General features: G+C 46.7%; 2 protein-coding genes across 11 annotated transcripts in view; one reads left to right on the plus strand and one right to left on the minus strand.

Annotated features, from left to right (window-relative positions):
* Positions 1–805: 805 nt before the first annotated feature.
* On the plus strand, positions 806–5177 carry LOC114791843 (cysteine-rich and transmembrane domain-containing protein 1-like). Its single transcript, XM_028982328.1, has 3 exons — positions 806–883; positions 1492–1822; positions 4877–5177. Exons 2-3 carry the CDS (start codon positions 1498–1500, stop codon positions 4978–4980), a joined length of 429 nt encoding a protein of 142 aa, XP_028838161.1. The 5' UTR covers positions 806–883; positions 1492–1497; the 3' UTR covers positions 4981–5177.
* A 730-nt stretch (positions 5178–5907) lies between these two features.
* tenm2b (teneurin transmembrane protein 2b) overlaps positions 5908–19918 on the minus strand; it is a 175452-nt gene continuing 161441 nt past the window's right edge. For 9 of the 10 annotated variants that reach the window (XM_028982319.1, XM_028982318.1, XM_028982321.1 and 6 more), the window contains 15 exons: positions 19713–19832; positions 19229–19490; positions 18580–18847; positions 17791–17934; positions 16998–17250; positions 16682–16702; positions 16073–16305; positions 14691–14845; positions 13273–14147; positions 12852–13027; positions 11704–11939; positions 10599–10895; positions 8302–9922; positions 7993–8123; positions 6846–7577 (listed from right to left, as the gene is read on the minus strand). In XM_028982319.1, the coding sequence (XP_028838152.1) occupies positions 6846–7577; positions 7993–8123; positions 8302–9922; positions 10599–10895; positions 11704–11939; positions 12852–13027; positions 13273–14147; positions 14691–14845; positions 16073–16305; positions 16682–16702; positions 16998–17250; positions 17791–17934; positions 18580–18847; positions 19229–19490; positions 19713–19832 (5524 nt within the window). Of the gene's footprint in view, positions 7578–7992; positions 8124–8301; positions 9923–10598; positions 10896–11703; positions 11940–12851; positions 13028–13272; positions 14148–14690; positions 14846–16072; positions 16306–16681; positions 16703–16997; positions 17251–17790; positions 17935–18579; positions 18848–19228; positions 19491–19712; positions 19833–19918 lie in introns of all 10 variants that reach the window. The other variant, XM_028982317.1, reaches the window with a different exon arrangement.

A 19918-nucleotide genomic window follows, 5' to 3' on the forward strand; every position in this document is an offset into this window, starting at 1 on the left:
CCACTGCCTTGGATGAGAAGCAGCCCCACACATGAATGGTGTCAGGATGCTTTACTGTTGGCACGGGGCAGGACTGATGGTGGCGTCACCTTGCAGGTAACCATGGTTAAATGTCTGCCAAATGCCATAAATGTAAATGTAAATGGTTAACAGAGGAAGCACAATGATCACAAGCCTCACCCTCCTGAAGCATCCAGTCGGCTATTCTAACTCGGTCAGCATGACAGAAGGATCTCCAGCCGTGGGCTCCTCAACACTGTCACTTGTGTTAATGAGAGGATCATGGCAGGGAGATGGTTTTAATTTTCATGGCGAAGAGGGGCTTTGTAATTCATCTGATCAGTCTTTATAACATTCAATAAAAACAGAAGCATCAAACTTGGTGAAAAACAGTACTGTGTCATTCTCAAAACCTTTGGCCACGACTGCACCCAGATTCGCAGGACTTCACATTTTATGCAAAGTCTCTTTGCCGGAGACAATCCAGCCAGTCACGCTGATCATCTAATAAACAAAACCCGAACGTTTCGAGTTCCGGGGTGGATCTGGATTCTGTGTTCGCACATTAGGTTCTTTGTTTTCCGGTTTTTCCTGTTTTCAGCTTCTTAATCATGACCCATAATCTTCAAGCCGTTTAGAAAACGCGAAGTGACCAAGAAAAGAAAAAAAAACACCCAAACGGCACCTCCGTATGTTTTTTTTTACTGCATCTGTATCTTATATGACCGAATGACCTCCATTCACGTGGCCAGCGGAAGGGCGGGGACTCGTGACGTAGGAGACGTCAGCTGACCCGCCGCTGCCCCGATGACGTCACCACGACCACCTACAAGTTGGAAGCTGGAGCGTCTTCTGGTGAGGAGCTCCTGCGCTGAAACTGAAGGTACTTTCCCGCTGCTTGTGCGCATTTTTTTTATCTTTTCACACATTTCGTCTTTCTAGATCAGTTTTAAAGCAATTTGAATAATTTTCTCCGAGGTACGTAACTTGTCACCGCGTATTTTATGAAGGTTTACAACGTTTAGTTTAAATTGAAGAGTGATGATGTGCAGCGAGCGGAATAAAAGCTCCTCATTCTGGTGTCGGTATGTTCGTGTTATTTTATTTTTGGTTTGTTCCTGGTAACAGGTAACGTTTCTCTTCCTGGGTCCACGGACCCACACGCAGCCCGCCGCCAGGCGGCGCTGTTACCGTGTAAAAGGGTGGAGGGTGAGGGGCGTTTTAATGCTGTGCATGGCGGGGGAGTGCAGCAGTTAACATCTCGCAACAAAGAGCTCATTCAAGATCTCCAGCAGAAGCACATGCTGCATCCCGATGCCCTGGAATTCTGGGAGGCTTCGCTGTTTCACTGCTTACAACCAACCAGTTGTAGTTCCTCAACTCTCCCTGGTTACATGACAGCCATGAATGAAATATCATTTTTCAAATGAATGAAGATGAAGCTCTTGTTCATAATGGCCAGATTCTGGATTTTTTTGTGTCACCCTGTAGGTATAAATGAATCCTGATCATCCACCGCCATATGCCGGGCCTGGGCCCGCCGTCCCGGCCTATCCTGGCTCCTCCGCCACCATGTATGGCCCTCAGGGGTATCCTGCCCAAGGCTTCCAGGCCCAGGGCTATCCACACCAAGGCTTCCAGGGCCAAGGTTACCCACCCCAGATGGATCAGCCCAACCCAGCCTACCCCAACTTCCCCCCAGGACCTCCTGGATCGTACCCACAGCCAGGATACCAGGGGTACCAGGTGCCCACACAGTACGGGTGGCAGGGCGCCCCACCCCCACCGGGAGTGGTGTATGGTGAAGCTCCAAAAAACACAGGTTTGAGTTTTTTTGTTTATTGTTCACTCTTGTAGTCTGTGAGTGTAGATGACACCAGATTGTGTGGTACTTTACCATGGTGGTGAATTTTATTCATTAATCCTTCTGCTGTGGGCCAGTTTGAGCCCTTTTCACTTTAGATAGTTGAACTATTTTACTGAAGTCACACAGAGAGAAAATAACAGTGCGTTATGCTTTGTGTTGAGCTTCACCAGTGGTAGATAAATCACATTTTTACTTGTTTGTGTAAAGTGCAGAAACGGCATCTTTATTAATAATTGAACAGGCCTGTTTTTGGTATATTGATAATGACCTGAAAGTGGTTGTCAGAATGCTGCAGAGCATGTAATATGTTTATTAAATATGGTGTTTGTGATATGTTACATATTTCACACTATAACCGTTGGTTTCGGTTGTGGGTTTTGTTTTTGGCCTGGTTTTTGTGTAGAGAGCACTTCATATAAATTATGTTTTCCTCATGAATAATCCAAACTTCTATTTAAAGCAGAATGTATGCCGGTGTGGACTGTTTGTAGATGTATGAACCTGACAGTCCGTGTTGGGTGAGGGGGATCTGTCTGAATTGAGCTGCTTCTGCTTAAAAAAAATCCAAACAGTGACCAGTTCTCTCTTGTCGCTGTCATGGTAACTGCCTCGTGAGGAGATAAATGGGACGTTTATCCTATTTACACCAGCAACACGCCCTCAACATAACCCGGAAATAACTTTACTAGCTGCTCTTAGGTGGAATTTTCATTAGCTTTTACTGTTTCTGCCCTTTTTCTAGAGGGCTTTTAATATTTTTTATTAGAATGGGAGCTTAATAAAAAACCCATATATATATATATATATATATATATATATATATATATATATATATATATATATATATATATATATATATATATATATATATATATATAATTTTTTTTGTTTTTTTCCTCCATTGAGCTGTACATTAATTGCAGTCTGTATGTAACTTATGTCCCTATTTATGGTATATAATTATAGCATATAGAGACACTCTGGATCGGAAGTAAGATGTGTTTGGAGGTGTCACTGTGTCACTTCTGACAGGGGCCATTTACAGTCTGTCAGTTTTCAGACTTTTTTTTTTTTTTTTTTGTATAACGTGGCAACATGAAAATAACAGAAACATGAAAACTACACTGCTTAACAAAATAAAGGGAACGCAATGTAACTCCAGTCAGTCACACTTCTGTGAAATCAAACTGTCCACTTAGGACAGCAACAATGACTATCAATTTTACATGTTGTTGTGCAAATGGAATAGACAACAGGTGGAAATTATAGACTATTATCAAGACATCTCCAATAAAGGCGTGGTTCTGGAGGTGGTGACCACAGACCGCTTCTCAGTTCTCAGCTTTCTGGCTGATGTTTTGGTCACTTTTGAATGCTGGTGGTGCTTTCACTCTAGTGGTAGCATGAGACGGCGTCTACAACCCACACTTGGGGCTCAGCTCCAGTCCACAGATGTGCATGTGTTTGCTCAAACGGTGGGTGGTATGAGGGCTGACGTCCACAGGTGGGTGGCTTACAGCCCAACATCGTGCAGCATGTTTGGCGTTTTCCACAGAACACCAAGATTGGCAAATTAGTCACTGGCGCCCTGTGCTCATCACAGATGAAAGCAGGTCCACATTTAGTCTGGAGACACTGTGGAGAACGTTCTGCTGCCTGCAACATCCTCCAGCATGACCAGTTTGGCAGTGGGTCAGTAATGGTGTGGGATGGCATTTCTTTGGGGGGCTGCACAGCTCACTGGAGGTAGCCTGTCTGCCATTAGGCACCGAGATGAGATCCTCAGGCCCCTTGTGCCGGTTGGCCCTGGGTTCCTCCTAATGCAAGACAATGCTAGACCTCATGTGGCTGGAGAGCATCAGCGGTTCCTGCAAGACGAATGCATTGATGCTATTCGGGACATCTGGGACATCATGTCTGGCTGGCAGATGCTTTAGTCCAGGTCTGAGAGGAGAACCTCATCAGGGGCATGTCCAGGTGTTGTAGGGAGGTCATACAGGCACGTGGAGGCCACACACACTACTGAGACTCACTTTGACTTGTTTTTAAGGACATTACATTGTTGGACATGACATTAGTTGGATCAACCTGTAGTGTTTTACCACTTTAATTTTGAGTGTGACTCCAAATCCAAACCTCCATGGGTTGATAAATTTGATTTCCATTAATAATTTTTGTGTGATTTGTGTTGTCAGCACGTTCAACTACGTAAAGAACAAAGTATTTAATAAGAAAATATATAAATAAGACGTATTTAATAAAGGATGTCTTAATTATTTTTGAGCATTGTATAATGATAACATGTAGCACTTCATGCACCCAGAACCTATGATGATGTCTGAGATCCATTCCTTTGAAAAGTAAGTAGACCAGACCAACCAGACCAAAACGTAGCTTGGAATCGTACAAGCTGAAAACGAGACGAGGACTGTTCCAAGTCTCGCACTCTGATTGCATGATGAGGGAAGTTGAAGAAATCTTCCTTCCTTGGTTTGTAAGTGGTCTGGACCGCAACCATCTTCCGCCTGTATACACCTGGAAAGCAGCTTATATTTTGTGCATGAAAATGCACACAAACTGGAAATGCATTTTCTGCCTCAGTCAGAGCTCGAACAACACACACAAGCAGCATGTTGGTCAGGAATAAAATCTGAAATTCGGCTGCTGACAGGCACATTTTATGTGGACTGTGGTCATGTTTATTCCCAGGACTTGTGTGACAGTGATGCATTAATCCACATGGTTTCTAATAAACGATCCACCTTGAAATAGTCATGGTTACAGAATTCGCCGAGTTACATAATGTGCTCTTGGGCTGACACTTGAATAACTTGCTTCATACAATATTTAGATGTCTGCATACAGTGTTGTTAGTGGTGCAGTGACGGCTGGAGCGCGCGTCCCAACCGTGCGTTACACACCACAGAGCGTGAGGACACACACGCCGCCGCCTTCCTGTTTCACAACACCTCCGTTTCTCACGCTGCTTCTTCTGTCTCCCCGGCTCAGTGTACGTGGTGGAGGAGCGGAGAAACACCTCCTCTGACGGGACCTGCCTGACAGCCTGCTGGACGGCCCTCTGCTGCTGTTGCCTCTGGGACATGTTAACCTAGTGTGACCCCTGACCTTCAGATTTACCCAAAACATGATGAAACGTCGTGTTTTTTACTAAGGAAAAAAAAGATCTTTGTATAGCTTTTGTTAGTGTAGATGTACAGTTATTACACATAGTTTAATATATGAAATAAATCACATAAATTGTATTTTTAAATTATTACATTTTAGCTTTTGAATAAACGCCCCTGCTGAATTATTGTGTAACTGAGCCTTAAAAACCAATCTGTCATGTAGTGAACATCTTCTGTTGTCTGTGAATCGAGTCTGTTGTTTTCCCACCTTTGCACATAATCTTTTTCACTCACTTGGACAAAATAAAAGTGAACGTCTACAAACCACAGACTCCACCACTGTTAATCACGAATGCTCATCGCTTGACACTTACTGTATATGCCTGCCATTACTAGGCTGTATTTATATTCAAATGTTCCACATGAGATTATTGTTCTTTTCTTCGATGCCGTATGTGTGGATGTGTCTTCGCTCTATGAAGAACGATGGATGTGTGTGAGCCTGCACATTAGTAACATTATTGACTTGGGTTACTGAAACCAGGGACTACGTCACTGTCCCAACGCAGGGCCAAGAGCATCTAGCCTGCGAATCCATATCGTCCCTCAGAGGTCCTAGCTAGACATTCTACGGAAACACACATAACACTGCAAACATAAAAAGAAAAAAGTATGAAATGTAAACCTAATAATGAGCATGAAAAAAAAACACGAATGGCTGATGGCACCCGTGTCCTCCGTGCCCCCAGAACCTGACACAGCAGTGCAGTGTAAGACGACCCCTCCTGCACCGTCGGCTATTTAAAGCGGCCACGCTCAAGCAGCCAGAATTACAAGCACAAACAGTCCGCGTGTGCAGTACATATCTGCGCTAAAATGCACCGTGTGTGATGGAAGGAACGAGTGTAAAAGTTTTACTCAAATGGTTTATTTCAGTAAAATCCCCGCCCAACTGCAGTTGTGTTGAAGTGACTTGAGTTCCAACTTTGACATCCACACTGTGACTCGTCCCCCGTGGAAAGAGGCCGGTTTAGAGTATTTTCTCGGTAAAAGTCGATGATGTTGAGTTTGTGGCAATATTTAAAATGTCACATGAGCACAAAGTAAATATCCTCGCTATGCTGCTGTTGTGTTTTTTTTCTCCTCCCTTTAAGCTTTTATACAAAACGCACCGTTAAACCATCACTTTCTGCAAGAAATGTACACGTCTGATTTCTGAAGATGATTCTAGTGCTGAACAAACGTCAGTGTTCACACACCTGCACACACACACACACACACACACACACACACACGCAGACGATATGTGTTTCACAGTTTCAAAAGGACTTCATGTAAAGTATAAACAACACGTAACTACTCGTTACCTCCTGCGCGTTGATGTCAGTCCCGACGATTCTTTAAAAAATGTGGAAGTATTACATATTTTACAGAGAGTCTCCTCGGGCGTCTCTGGAAAGCGCAGTGACCTCTCGTGATTGTCATATAGTGCAAAGGAAAGAAAAAGAGGGAAAGGGGAAGCGATGCAACGCGTTTCCTGAATTTCCTCGCGGTGAAGTCTCCAGAATCCCGCCCTCTGTGACGTGACGCCGCGTGGGCGTGGCACTGCGCCAGCTTCCACATTTAAATTTGATTCTGATTCTCTTTTATAAGAACACGTAGAGTAGCTCGCTGTAGCCGTCTGAGAATTCGGTCCCTCTGTTTTTTATTTGGTGGGTTCTGTTTGGATGTTCGGTGCGGTTCCCCCAACCAAAAATGACTGAAAAATATTTTCCAAAAAAATCCAAAAAATCCAATACGGAGTTCAAGCTCCGGTTGGCGGCATGTCTCCAGAGAGGCAAGGTGCGCTGTTACCTCCTGCCCATCTCGTTCTGTTTGAGGAACTGGATGTTGCTGCTGCTGTCGGCCATCTCTGGGTACTGCTCCACGGGCAGCACGTAGTAGCCGTCGTAGCCGGGCACCTTACCCATGGCCAACAGCTGCTGCCGCTCGGCGTCTGTCCACTGGCGGTCCCGGCCCTCCCGCGCCTGCCGCTGCTCCCGGGCCCACGCGCCCGCCAGCGCCCTCTGGTGGGCCTGCTCCAGCAGCCGGGAGCGCTCCTTGTCCAGCACGTCGCCGGCCAGGCCGTAGCGGACGCTGAAGGACAGGGCGGAGGTGTGGATCTCCACGGTGACGCCGCGGCGCGAACGTCCGCTGACCGTGATGTTGATGCCGCTCTCCAGCATCTTGCGCCCGCTGCTGAGGCCGAGGGCGAGCAGGTCACTGTCAGCCAGGCCCAGCTTGACGAAGAAGTGGCAGTCCCGCCCGTCTATGGTGTAGTGCGTGCCCTCCAGGTAAATGGCGTTGTTCAGCACCTGGGCGATCTTGCGGCTGTCCTCACTGGCGACGCCCGACACGCTTGTTACAACATGGCCGTCCTTTACCGCTATCATCATGCCACGTCCCACGATAGCCACACTCGTCCCGAACCAGTAGCCTGGCTTGTCTCTTTTGGCTCGCCGCTCCTTGCTGAGAACCCGTCCTTCCAGGGCCATGAAAGCCTGGTTGTGTCGCTCAGCTGCTTGCTGCACCCCAGTGATAATCTAAGAGAGGGCAAAGGTCACAGTTCAGCGGCCGCAGGCAAGAAGGTCAATTTGTTAAAAATTCCTTTAACGTGACATGAATGAATGGAATGAATGAACCGTGGGGAGAGCTATTCTCCCACGATAGCTCTCATTGCCATGATGTAACAGGAGCTCCAAGTCAATTTTACATTTACGGCATTTGTAGTAGTTACAGGGACGGTCCCCCCCTGGAGACACTCAGGGTTAAGTGACTTGCTCAGAGACACATTGGTAGTAAGTGGGGTTTGAACCTGGGTCTTCTGGTTCACAGGCGAGTGTGTTACCCGCTAGGCTACTACCACCCATTTTATTAATTTCTGCTGAATTGCAGAATAGACCAGCTGATGGGAAATGGGCTTTTGCAGTCGGTTACTGCATCAACACACTGGCTCACCTGAACGTTGTCACCATCCTGGCTAGCAAGGAGCTCATATGGAGGATCAACAAAGTGCAGAGGATGCCTGGGGAATCCTGGGATGATGTTACTGAGCTGAAACCCAAACATTACCAGCCAGCTCTTCACATCTGCAGGACAAGCAAGCAAAAATAAAGGGTTGAACGGATTAACGCACAAATTCTTCTTTTTAAAATATCGTTGAGAACTGTCATGCAGTACGTGACAGCGTATTGTAAGCATTGTGATATCATTGTTTTGGTGTGCAACATATTGTTATTTCATCATATTCCCATTCCCAGTACTTACCGGTAACGTAGTTCTTCACGTCTATCATATCGCTGAGCGGGTTGTTGTTCTTGAACATGTACAGGTTGAAGGGAGCCGGCTCTTTGCCAATTTTTGGCCACAGTGTGTGGTCTGGTGCAGTCCAGCGACCCGCCAGGACATCGTAGTCTCTCTGAGCAAAATGCACCAGCTTGGTGAGCGGGTCGTACAGGCCCCCGTGGAACCCAATGGCCAGATGGAAGTCGGAGTTGGAGTCGTGGTACACCTCGCCGTACGCCGTGTACTGCAGCTGCTTTACCATCTGGCCGTTGCTGCTGAAGATGGCGAGCGGTGTGCCGGTGTTGTCCGAGGCGATGTAGTACTCCTCCCCGCTGCTCACCTCCATAGCGAACAGGTGGCCCTGCAGGTCATAGTAGAAGGAGGTGATCTCACTACCAGAGTGGTTGTAGACGTGCGTGACCCGAGCCGGATAGTTCAGGTCGGCGTAGAAGTACTGCTGATGTTCGCCGTCATCTGTCTTCCGGGACACGCGGCGACCCAGGCCGTCATAGCGGTAGCGGACACTCCAGCCGCCGTCCATGCGGCTGTAGGCTCGCTCCAGCAGACCTTTGGAGTTGTACTCAAAGACTTCTGAGCCACGCTGGCTCAGCACCCCGTCCTCGTCCAGGTGGTACTGCATGTCACCCAGTCGCGTGATGCGGTCGCGTAGGTCGTAGCGTAGCGGTAAGAGCCGAGCACTATTTCCTGGGTTCAGCAGGTGCAAGTTGCCGTTGAGGTCGTAGCTGTAGCGCCAAGTGGACCAATCATTAACCTTGACCCCGACAAGCTGCCCATCACCGTCATACTCGTAGCGGTATTGTGTGGTGTTAGCGTACGGCCCGATCTTCAACTCGCGCTTTACCACGCGACCCATGCTGTCGTACTGAACGGTCATCCAGTACATGAGTGAGCGGAAGATCTCGTACTGCACCTCCTTTATGCGCCCGTGAGTGTCAAAGTGCTTACTGAGGGTCATCACGGCTGTGGTGATGATCTGGTTAATGTCATAGTAGATGATGCCAAACTTGCCGAAATGCTCCACTTTCCCTGAGATCTCGTCGTAGCGGTACAGGTCCACGGGCAGCGGGATCTCGCCAATCACTGGCTTTATGCTGGCTACCCGGAAGCTGTTATCATGGTAGGTGTAGTCAAAGCGGGCGTTGACCATGCCCTCCTCTGAGAAGCGGTACATCTGTTTGTCCACCAGGGGACCCAGCTTCCGGTACCGGATTGTGCAGGAGAATCCGCCACTCTGCAGGTTTACCATTTTCAGCACGCTAGTGGTTTCGTCGTAGCCGAATGTGACGGCTGTGCCGTCATACAGAACCTCCGACAGCTTTCCCAGCTTGCCGTGCTTGTAGATCACCCGCCGGCCCGTGCCCAGGTGAAAGGTGGCCCGGGGTCGTCCATCTTCGTGGAAGTCGTGGATGACAGAGGCGTTGCTCTCAGGGGGGTTGTAGGTGTTGCGAATGTAGCCAATGGACACGTGAGTGGACATGGTGTGCTTGGCCATGCTGGGCACAGTCACCGATGTGACCCGACCAGAAGTGTCGAATTCGAAGACGTACTGCTTCTGACTCTGCTGCAGCAGGAGCACCATGGACTGAGGAGAAAACATAACATGATATGACATTATGCAAAATTTCCATAAAAATTTGATTAATTAATGTCACAGTCAGCCATCTCAGAACTGAACAATTTCATTTGCCCTTAAAGTAGTGTTATGTAAAAAATTGGCCAAGATTGAAATTATGATTATTTTACACAATATGGAAACCAAAAACACAAAAAACCTGAAAATAGCTCTGTGTTGGAATTTTAGGTGGTTAACCTGATTTGTCATGAGAGGTGAAGACGCCACAGAGTAGCACAATTCGTTTATGTGAACATGTTTGAATTGCCTGAATTGCCAACTTCATGGCTGCTTTGTTCACTACTGTCATCATCAAAAGCCGCTTGATGAGATTCTCATTATCATGAGTGAATGATAAGAAAGTTCAGCAAGAACCTTCAGGACTGTTGGAAACCGCCTCCGTTGTCTAACTTCAGGTGGTGGAGAGAAGACAAGAGTGAGAAATTCTGCCATCACCTCAAAAGCTCCTTGATTTGGAGGGACGTAAATGTTCAACTTTATGCTAATTGTTTTATTACAAAACCTCACGTCTGTTATTTATTGTCCTGTGTCTTCAGTTTTGTTCTATAATCTAAAAAAATCTAAGACCCGTTAATGAGTAGGTGCCTCCAAACTTTTGTCTGATAATATTTATAATTCTACTCACCTTGTCCAGGTAGCTGAAGCTCCACACTTTTCCATCCACAAACGTACGGGATAGGATGCGTCCGAAGGTGTCAAAGTCGCTCTTCTCACTCATGAAGCCCCTCTGCAGGCCAACCAGCTGTCCACTGGGGGAGTAGGAGACGTTGACTACAGCTAGGCTGCTGCTGGGGAGCCAGGTTGCTGGCCTGCCCTGCGTGTCGTAGATGATCCGTAGCGTGAACTTGCGGTGGTCGTCGTAGATCTTCTCCGTCCGCGTGTTGCGGTCAAAGTCAATGGAGAGCAGGTTTCTGCTGTGGGACTGAGGAATGGGACAGGGAGGTAACATGAATCTGCTGCGGCCTCATTTATTGATTACATCAGTAGTTCCCAAACTTTTGGAGCTATTGAATGGGAGGGGGGGGTAGCATGAAGAGATCTTGAAAAGCCGTGTCTTTTCCAACACAGGAACGATGAGCTGGTGGTGTGAATGTACAACGTTAGGTGCAGGGTCCACTCTGGGGACCCGGGTCACTGCAGCAGGGCCTTTTAAACAGTAAAAATACTATCAATAATTAAACTGAATAGGTGATTTGTCACTTTGTCCATTTTAGTTTACGATGTTTACAATTAATTCCAGATAACCGAAATGGTGTCGTCTTATCTACAAAGTGGGGCCTTGCAGAAAATCTTTAAGAACGACCAATGTTTGATGAATTTACGAGCAGACACCATTTTATGCCTGTGTGAACAAAGGCTAATGCTGTCAAGAATTTAGGACAAAAATCCTACAATGTGATCACAGCTACAACCCACTTTGTAGCTACAACCTAAAGGAGTTTAAATGGAATCATGATACACAAAGATTCAGTTTGGCTGCAATATGGAAAAAGGATGGTTTTATATGGCACACACGCATAATAGATGTTTTTCAGAATTAAAAAAAAAAAACTCTCCAGCCTTTGAGTTACTTTGGCCAAAAACTGTAATAGTACATGAGCACTAGACAACAAGTTTAGGAGACTCGCTGCAATAAGGAAGTTTCTGTTCTTCACTGGCATTTTACCACAGCGTAATATGAGTGTGTGTGTGTGTGTAAATAATGACACCCGAGGCCTTGCTCTGCTCACCCTTAACTTCCTGCCAAATATGGTGACCTTGCCCTTGAGAGGCTCTTTCCTCATCCTCCATTCGATGGAGTTAAGGCCGCTGTCTGTTGGCAGGGTGATGTTTCTCCGCCCGATGGTTGGGCTGACCGAACCAGCCAGGATGTGTGGCTCCGTCAGGAAACTGATGCCCATGCCATTAGCATACGAGACCCGCAGGGTGCCGTTATTGCAGAGCTGGTAGGTATTCCGGACTTGGTCTGAGGGATGGACAAAACATTTCAGGGATGCAGGAGTTAATGAGAATGAGATGGAAACAAGTTCCCTGTTTTAATATGACAGAAGACATTAAACTAAATCTGATTCCATGGACTGCATTAGGGGAAAAGGCTGTCTCCCGAGCCGGATGTGTGTACCCGTCTTCTAGGCGATTGCTGGGAAAAAAAGAGCCAAAGTCTCCACAAAAAAGAAGCCGAGTGGCCGACTCAAATTTCATTTACATGCAATAACGAGATCACAAACTGCTTTTGAGAGAAATGTACCTGGAAACACAATCATCTCGCAGCTCAAAGGCCCGCGGATAGTACATTTCAGAGCAGTGTTAAAACATGGCCGACAGCTTTTAACAGCTTTCAAACCCATTTATCTTGATAAAGCGGAGCGGGAAAACTTTGCCAGCTCTCACAAGCAGATTTACTCTGTGAAGGCCATTTCAGTCAGAACTGCTGCATTAGATGGAAATAAAGTGTCTAGTTTTAGGAAGCCTGTGAGCTTCTCTACTTTTTTATGAGCCCCAGAGGGCACGCTATCATACGCATCGCCAAGATACAAAACTCTTCAAGGTTTCACATGTACACAGAGCAGAGAATGGCGTCCCCCTCCCCCTGGATTTGTGGCAAAGCCATTACTTGTTCTGCCTCTTGTCCGCTTGGCTTAAATGGGTGAGGTACGCTTGGGGAGCTGGGAGCGCCGCTTTGGGCATCCAGACGCTGCGATAAAGATCTTCTGTGCATCAGTAATGGACGTTTCTCCCTTCTGCCAGCAAAGTGTGAGTCACCGTGCAGAAATCACACAGAGATTGATGCATATACAACAAACGCTTCGGGGGCCAACGGTGCCAGTTGAACAGGGAAGAAACAGCTTCAGGGTGTGTTACATAAGCGAATGCTAACCTTGAACCACAGTGTACGACGCCTCCACAGATGACAGATTGGTGACGACGGTGACGTCCTCGTCCCTGTTGGAGCTTTCGATGTCGATGTTGATGGATTGCTCTATTTCGCGGTGTAGGCTGGTCACCACCCCCGTCGGGTAAGTGACATTGGTCAGCCGGCCCTCGCTGTCATATCTGCCGCGGTGGGGAAAAAGGGACACATTTTCTGGGAACCTGACCTGATACTCCATCTCTCCAAGTTTTTCTAGGTCTAGCTCGTGAGTCATGTGGAGCAGTTCTCCCTTGAATACATTAGATGGCGCCCTTGCACCAAAACAGAGATCAGCGCAATACACAAATTCACATGTTGTAGAACATTCTTTTACAGATGAAACCCATTTGAAAGCCCCAGCATAACCTTTCACTCAAAGGACACTCACTCATAGAAGTTGGTCCAGCCTGTATCGTCCACTTTGGAGGCCAGCAACTCGTTGTTGGCAGAGTAGCTCAACAGCGCCACCTCCTGGTTGAGCGCAGACACAGAGCGCAGGCCTCCGGCAGGGTCCAGTCCGAGGGTCACCACCTGGTTCTCCGGCAGCAGAACCAGCCTGATAGGGCCGGATCCGTCCCTCCTGACTTTGACCGTGTTGTTGCCAGCGTCAGTGAGGGAGGCCAGCTCGCCGTCGGGCCCATAGCTGAAGTTAAATAGCGGCTGACCGGTGACGAGGCTGATGGTCTGGACGTGGAGGCCCTCCGGGTTGAAGAGGTACAGCTCCTGCTCCTGCGGAGATCCCACCTCGTACTGGCCAGCTGGGTTGGTTGTGGGCCGGTTGCTCCGGACTGCGCGCACCCGGATGTTGTTGAGGTCAGCTACGTACAGTGTGCCGTCAGGGGACACAGTGAGCGAGGAGGGAGCGTTCAGGCCGGCATCGGCGGCGTAGCCGTCATCGCCAGAGAAGCAGTTGCAGTTGACGTCGTTCTTGCAGTCGCACTCTGACGTGGCCCCGGCTAGCAGGGAGATCTCGCCACTGGTGCTGACCCGCCGGATGCGGTTGATGCGCTTCTCGTCCGTCTCTGCGATGTAGAGCACTCCCGTGTGCGAGATGGCGATGGCTGTGGCGCTCTCCAGGGCCGAGTGGATGGCCAGCTTGCTGAGGGAGTAGTCGATGCCCGGCACCTGGCAGTGCATGGGCCGCCCGGCGACGATGCTCACCTGGTGGTACTCTGTGATGCGCAGGATGACGTTGTTCTCCAGCACATACAGGGAGTTGTCCATAGGGTTCACCGCCAGGTCTGTTGGCCACTCCAGACGTACCTGGACCAAGAGAGAAACCGAGAAAGCAGATGTTTAGATTTTGCCTTGTTTAATGCTAACAAACAATGTTATGATAATTAATGATGTATTTAGTTTGAATTATGTGGTGAATACAGCAAAACTGCTATTTTTATGTCCATGAAAAACAGTTTAGAATTAAGGTTCACATATCTTCACAATTGCTTCTGAAATTAATCATGAAAAACATAAATGACACCAGAGCTAATAATCTATTATAATAACATTCCTAGTTAACAGTAGAAAACCTTTTCACTTAAGTTTAATTATCTATCATTTATTAATTACGGTCAAATGCTACCCAATATTGAGTGAGGATCTGACTTAGCAGTTCTTTGTTTTGGACCCAAGCCTGATCAAAAGCAGTGTGTGTTTGTTTATTCTGAGCTCTCTAACTGTTCATATGAATTATATGGCAGTGTGACTGACAAAAGCGAAACGTATAATGTGATATTGGGGGTAACCCAGGTGAAAGGATCTGAGACCTGAGATGACAAACCCCTGAAATGACCGCAGAGGGCTCACCTGACTAACATCCATGCTGGAGTCACAGCTGAGGGGCCTTACGGCCGTCAGGTCATTGGTCTTGATCAAGGTGGAGATGATGCCATTCTGGTCTACCTTTCGGATCATTGTGGCATCCACGAAATACATGAGCCCTTGCTTATCCACAGCAATGCCTTAGGGGAGAGAGTGAAGACCTTTTTAGTGACTGCACTAAAGACTCCATGAGATGAGAATAAGATCAACAGAAATGCTGCTTTCATGGCACACGCTGGAATTATTTATCTAAACACCCACCCTGTGAATATTTCCTATTTGACCTCAGACATATTCATTCTGACAGTGTGACACTCTTTTTGGCAGTTCGGTGTCATAGCTGGTACCCATTTTCCAGGTCACTGCTCCACTCTCACTGACTGCTAATTATTCCCATTAAAAGGCAAACAAGCAAAAACAAAACCAAAAAAATAGTTCTCTCCTGTGGGACTGTTTGCTGGAACAGCGATGATGAGGGAGGAAAAACTCTTGGGAAAAAGTAAGACAGGTTGAGTGAAGGTGGTTGTGAATGTCTCTGAGGGCACAGGCTTTGTTTTAGTGACAGGATAATAGCAGCTTAAACATCAAAGGCCGAGCACAAGACTGTGTGTGAAAGGTCTGGGATGAAATGACAGGGTTGAGAAAGCGAGGGAAAATTAGACAGGACTCATGTACTTTTCAAGGTTCATGCTGACAGTCGATCAAAATAGACAGAAATGTATATTTTGGGTGCATATATCAGAACTGAATAAATAAAATAAATGAAGCCTTTGCCACATTTTTCTGACTATTTGATTCTGGTTGAAAGGAATATCCATTTAAATATAGAAGGATTAAATTCATTATGAGACAAAATCACCCTCTTAAAAGGAAAAGGCAAGACATGATGGATATGAGATCAACTGGTACCTAATACTGGGCCTGAACTGACTCAGCTCTTAATGTGACAGATGTTTTCAGGACTGTGTGAACACAAAAAAACTAATGTTTTCAAATCATATTTGTGTCTTTGTCATTTGACAAATATAAGCCTGTCACAAATTTCCATATCAAATGTATACAATAATTTAGTCCAAGGTTCAAATAGAGTGCATTACATCACCAGGAATCAGTCCAGCTCTCAAAAATAAGTTTTCCACTCCTGGTAAACAACAGATTTTCTTCTCAGATGAGAAACCTCCAAATTGCAATCACTGTGAGACCAAATCAAAAATAAAACTGCTACACAATTGGTGAATTAAAAAATTAAATTTAGCTGTGCCCGCAGACATCTGTCAGTACCCAGTCTGTGCCAGCTGCTTGATGCATCATGTCTTGGTAGCATTCTAACCTTTTAAACATTCTTTTGAGCAAAAATATGTGCCAACCTCTGGGGCTCATGAGCGTTGCCTCCACGGCTTTGCCTCCATCCCCGCAGCGGGCCTCATCAAACGGGACACACTGTTCCCCTGTCCCTGCCACCACCTGGGCATTGTCCAGTAGCTGCCTCCCCCCAGTCAGGGAGCGCACACGGTAGATCTGCCGTGAGTTTGTGTCCGACAGAAACAGCGCTTTAGTCACTGGGTCCACTGCCATGTAGTACTTGTGAGTTGGACTGTTGCTTTGGGGAAGAAAAATAAGAATAAAGAATATAAAACATTAGACAATAAATAAAGAACACAATGCACAGGAAATGACTGATCACAGAATTTAATGTAATGACTTCCTGCAAGAAGGGTTCACATTGATATTACTTCTAAAACTCTACATGAATAACTTCAGAGGACTTTATCTCTGCATATGAACTACACATATCCAATGACTAAGATTGTGAAAAATGCAGAACACGCAACAAGCAACTAGTGTAGAGCTATGTGCAGAGAAATATGCACAAACCAAACAAGAATAAAATTGTATAAGTAGTAATGACCTCATATGGAGTGCTCTGAATGTGTGAACAGGATATGCCTTCATTTAAATATGAAACTTTCTCTTACCCATGTCTCAAGTCTTTGTTTCTTCATGTGAAATGCATTGAGAGAAAAACGTAACATCAGTATTCAGATATGTAAATAAATAATTTATTTATCCCCCAACAGATCATAGCAAATTAACGAAAAGGGTACCAAGGAGAACCATTACTAAATATCGAAATAATTAACAATTATTGCAAACAGTACTGTTACAGTATATGTTGCTTTCCACATTATACTATACGCATCATTTTATGTTACCCTAGTCCTAATTTTCTGACCATTTATACTTTAAAGTCGTGTAATACAGGCTCATTCTCAGTACCCCAACTCAACTGACCGGAGCTCCAGGATGGCAGTTGTGTTAAGCGAGGGGTAAACCCGTCGCACGAAGTTCAGGTCGCCCACGTACAGGCTGCCATCTCCATCACACGCCAAGGCCACAGGTGCTAGCAGCTTATTCCCGTCTGCCAGGCCGCTGCAGCTTGGACAGGAAATGCTCCTCCGGCGCCCGTTTCCCATGATAGTGGTGATGATGGGCGGCTGCTGCTGGGACACAAAGACGTTCTCCCCGCTGCCCTTGTGTAGGATTCCTGTTACAGTTGTAAAATAACAAACAGTCCCGGTGAGCAATGTGGCACTGTCACCACTCCCAGAGAAGCCATTACAGGGAGAGAGAAAGTGAGAGAGTGAGACTACGAGCTCACCCATTATTTCTCTAAAGCTCCCTGCCTGTCTTTTGTCCATGTTCCTGTTCTACTTTGATGCGCTTCCCGGCTATAAATTCCTGTCCCATATTTCCTGTCACTTTGGGAGGCTGCTCACGGTGGATGAGCAGAATTTTTTATCAGTGGGACCCCTAATGTCCTGAGATGGGAACATCAAAAGCCTGGTCTGGACTATTGGACAACCTGAGAAACCTGACAAACAAGCAGTTGTCACTTGACTTTAAAAATCTATTTTTATGTGACTGGACTCACAAGTGGTCAGAAAGTGTAGGAGAATACCAAGATACATTCGGATGTGATCACTCAAACCAATTGCTGAGGTGGCTCCACACTTCGATGAAAATGTGTATAATAACTGCGATATGAACATATGCTGGTGCTTATATAAGGTTGCAGGGGGCGTACCACTGCGGACGTTGAACATGTGATGCTTGTCCAGCGACCAGCCGCCCAGGTTGGAGGGAATCAGCTCATATCCCTGCAGCACGGCTGTTCTCTTCTCCCACAGGACCTGAGTTGGGCAGGTCTCATACTCGTACCCCACAGAGACTGGAAACCACACACGAACAGTCTGAAGTTAATATCTTAGAGACCAATATGCTAATGTGTTATATTTATCCCTAAAGCAACTCCTACTTTCAGCCTCATCATTTTGTAATGTCAGTGTTGTCTGTCATTCGACATATTGTGTGGAAATTGTTTTTTCTAGTACACACACACACACACACACACACACACACACACACACACACACACACACACAGCACCACTGGAGACATGGTTAACTGGCTTCTTAAGACGAAGCAATCAGGGACAGTGTGTAAAAGGCCTGTGCCACTGCAAAGGAAAGCTAATTATGTTGTTCCCCATAATCCTGTGCGTCGTGGATTCAGCGATTACTGGCAGCGTGAGCAAACACTGAAACCCTGCGGCAAGCAGCTTCACACACCTACACAGCATCTGACGGCAAGAACTTAATTAAATGGTTGATCACTGATCTAGGGACGGTAATGCATTCATTTAATCTATCAAGCACATATTACACGGCTCCAGCTGGCTCTGGAGGAGCAAGCCGGAGAGGAAGCCTTAGCCCGTTAGCCTGAAATGGGCCGCAGGCTCTGTTTCTGTGTGGCAGAATATCTCCAGGGCAGAGCGGAGAGAAGCTTTCATTCACAGTCCCGGTCGGCTACTCACCTACAGCCTCAGCCAGCCCATATACCCGCTGCCTGTAGGCATCCGTCTTGTCCCAGATGAATGTGTAGGCCAGGTTGGGCGAGGCATGGAACCACTTCTGGAACAGGTGTCCCTCCACAGCTACCATCAGGTGCACTTTGGCCAGGCTGAGGGGGACAACGGCCTGCGCCATGGTAACCTTCAGTAGCGAGCGGTAGCCAGAGGCCCTGGAGCTCAGGTAGAACAGCTTCAGGCTGGTGCCTGGGATCTCCATCTGCTCATGAAGAACCTGCCGCATAAAAAAAGACAGAGAAATAAAAACATAGAGCCTGAGAGATGGTGGATTGTACCACAATTTTATCAAGATTAAGTACTTTTTTATGTACATAATAAAACAGCAGTGACAGAAATGCTATTAAACACACACATATTTATTAAAAATAATTAAATTGACTAATTAGGTTCTTTCATCAAGTAATGCAGTACATTGAAAGGTAAGGGTTGCCTAGCAACATTTCAGGAAAATCAGCATGAAAGCCATGGTTGGTGCATTAACACCAAATGAACTGATATGACGGAGGGATTCATTCTAAAAAGAAGGATCTACTTTGTTATAATCCTCCTTTTAAAGTTTTTACATTATTCATTTTTAGGAATCAAGGCAGCTGACCTGAGTCTCAGGGATGATGTGGTGAAGTGCAGGGTTGGAGCTGAAGAAGGAGGAGAGTGGGGAGGAAACGACCACTGGGTCGGGCCTGACGAAGCCGCTCAGGTCGCAGGCGGCGATGGTGTTCTCCTCGGTCTTCAGCACCAGCGTGTCCATGGCGTAGAAGCGGTTCCATGGCAGCCACACCGTGCGCTCCTGGCTCAGGAACGGGGCGCGCTCGAAATGAAGGGTGACAGCAGCTCCACCATTGGCCAGCAGGTCAAACCTTCATACAACATCACCCAGTATCAGCTACTGCCTGGACAGCTTGACCTTCATGGGAATCCTATGCCATCATCACTATTCATTGGGCTCTTACTATTAACACAAACTAATCAACTAATTAAATCATAAATTATTATAATTACTTCTATTTTATTGGCTTGTAACGTGGATAAAGAGATATCTTTGGTGTAATTGAGCAGTTTATAGTCATACAGACACTCACGTTCCATCCTGCCGTGTCATGGTGTACCCGTACTGGGGGTAGTTGACAAATGTCACATTAACACCCACCAGGGGAGTCCCATCTGTTGTCAGAACCTGTCCTCGTATCAGAGATGCCAGGCTGTGTGTCAAAGAAACAGAGGGGAGGTGGGAGGTCAGACAGAAGAGCAGGGGTTGTCCAGATGAAGAGGCAGGGAGTAGGGCGTG

Source organism: Denticeps clupeoides, chromosome 6 (genome assembly GCF_900700375.1).
Source record: "Denticeps clupeoides chromosome 6, fDenClu1.1, whole genome shotgun sequence".
Taxonomy (NCBI): Eukaryota; Metazoa; Chordata; class Actinopteri; order Clupeiformes; family Denticipitidae; genus Denticeps; species Denticeps clupeoides.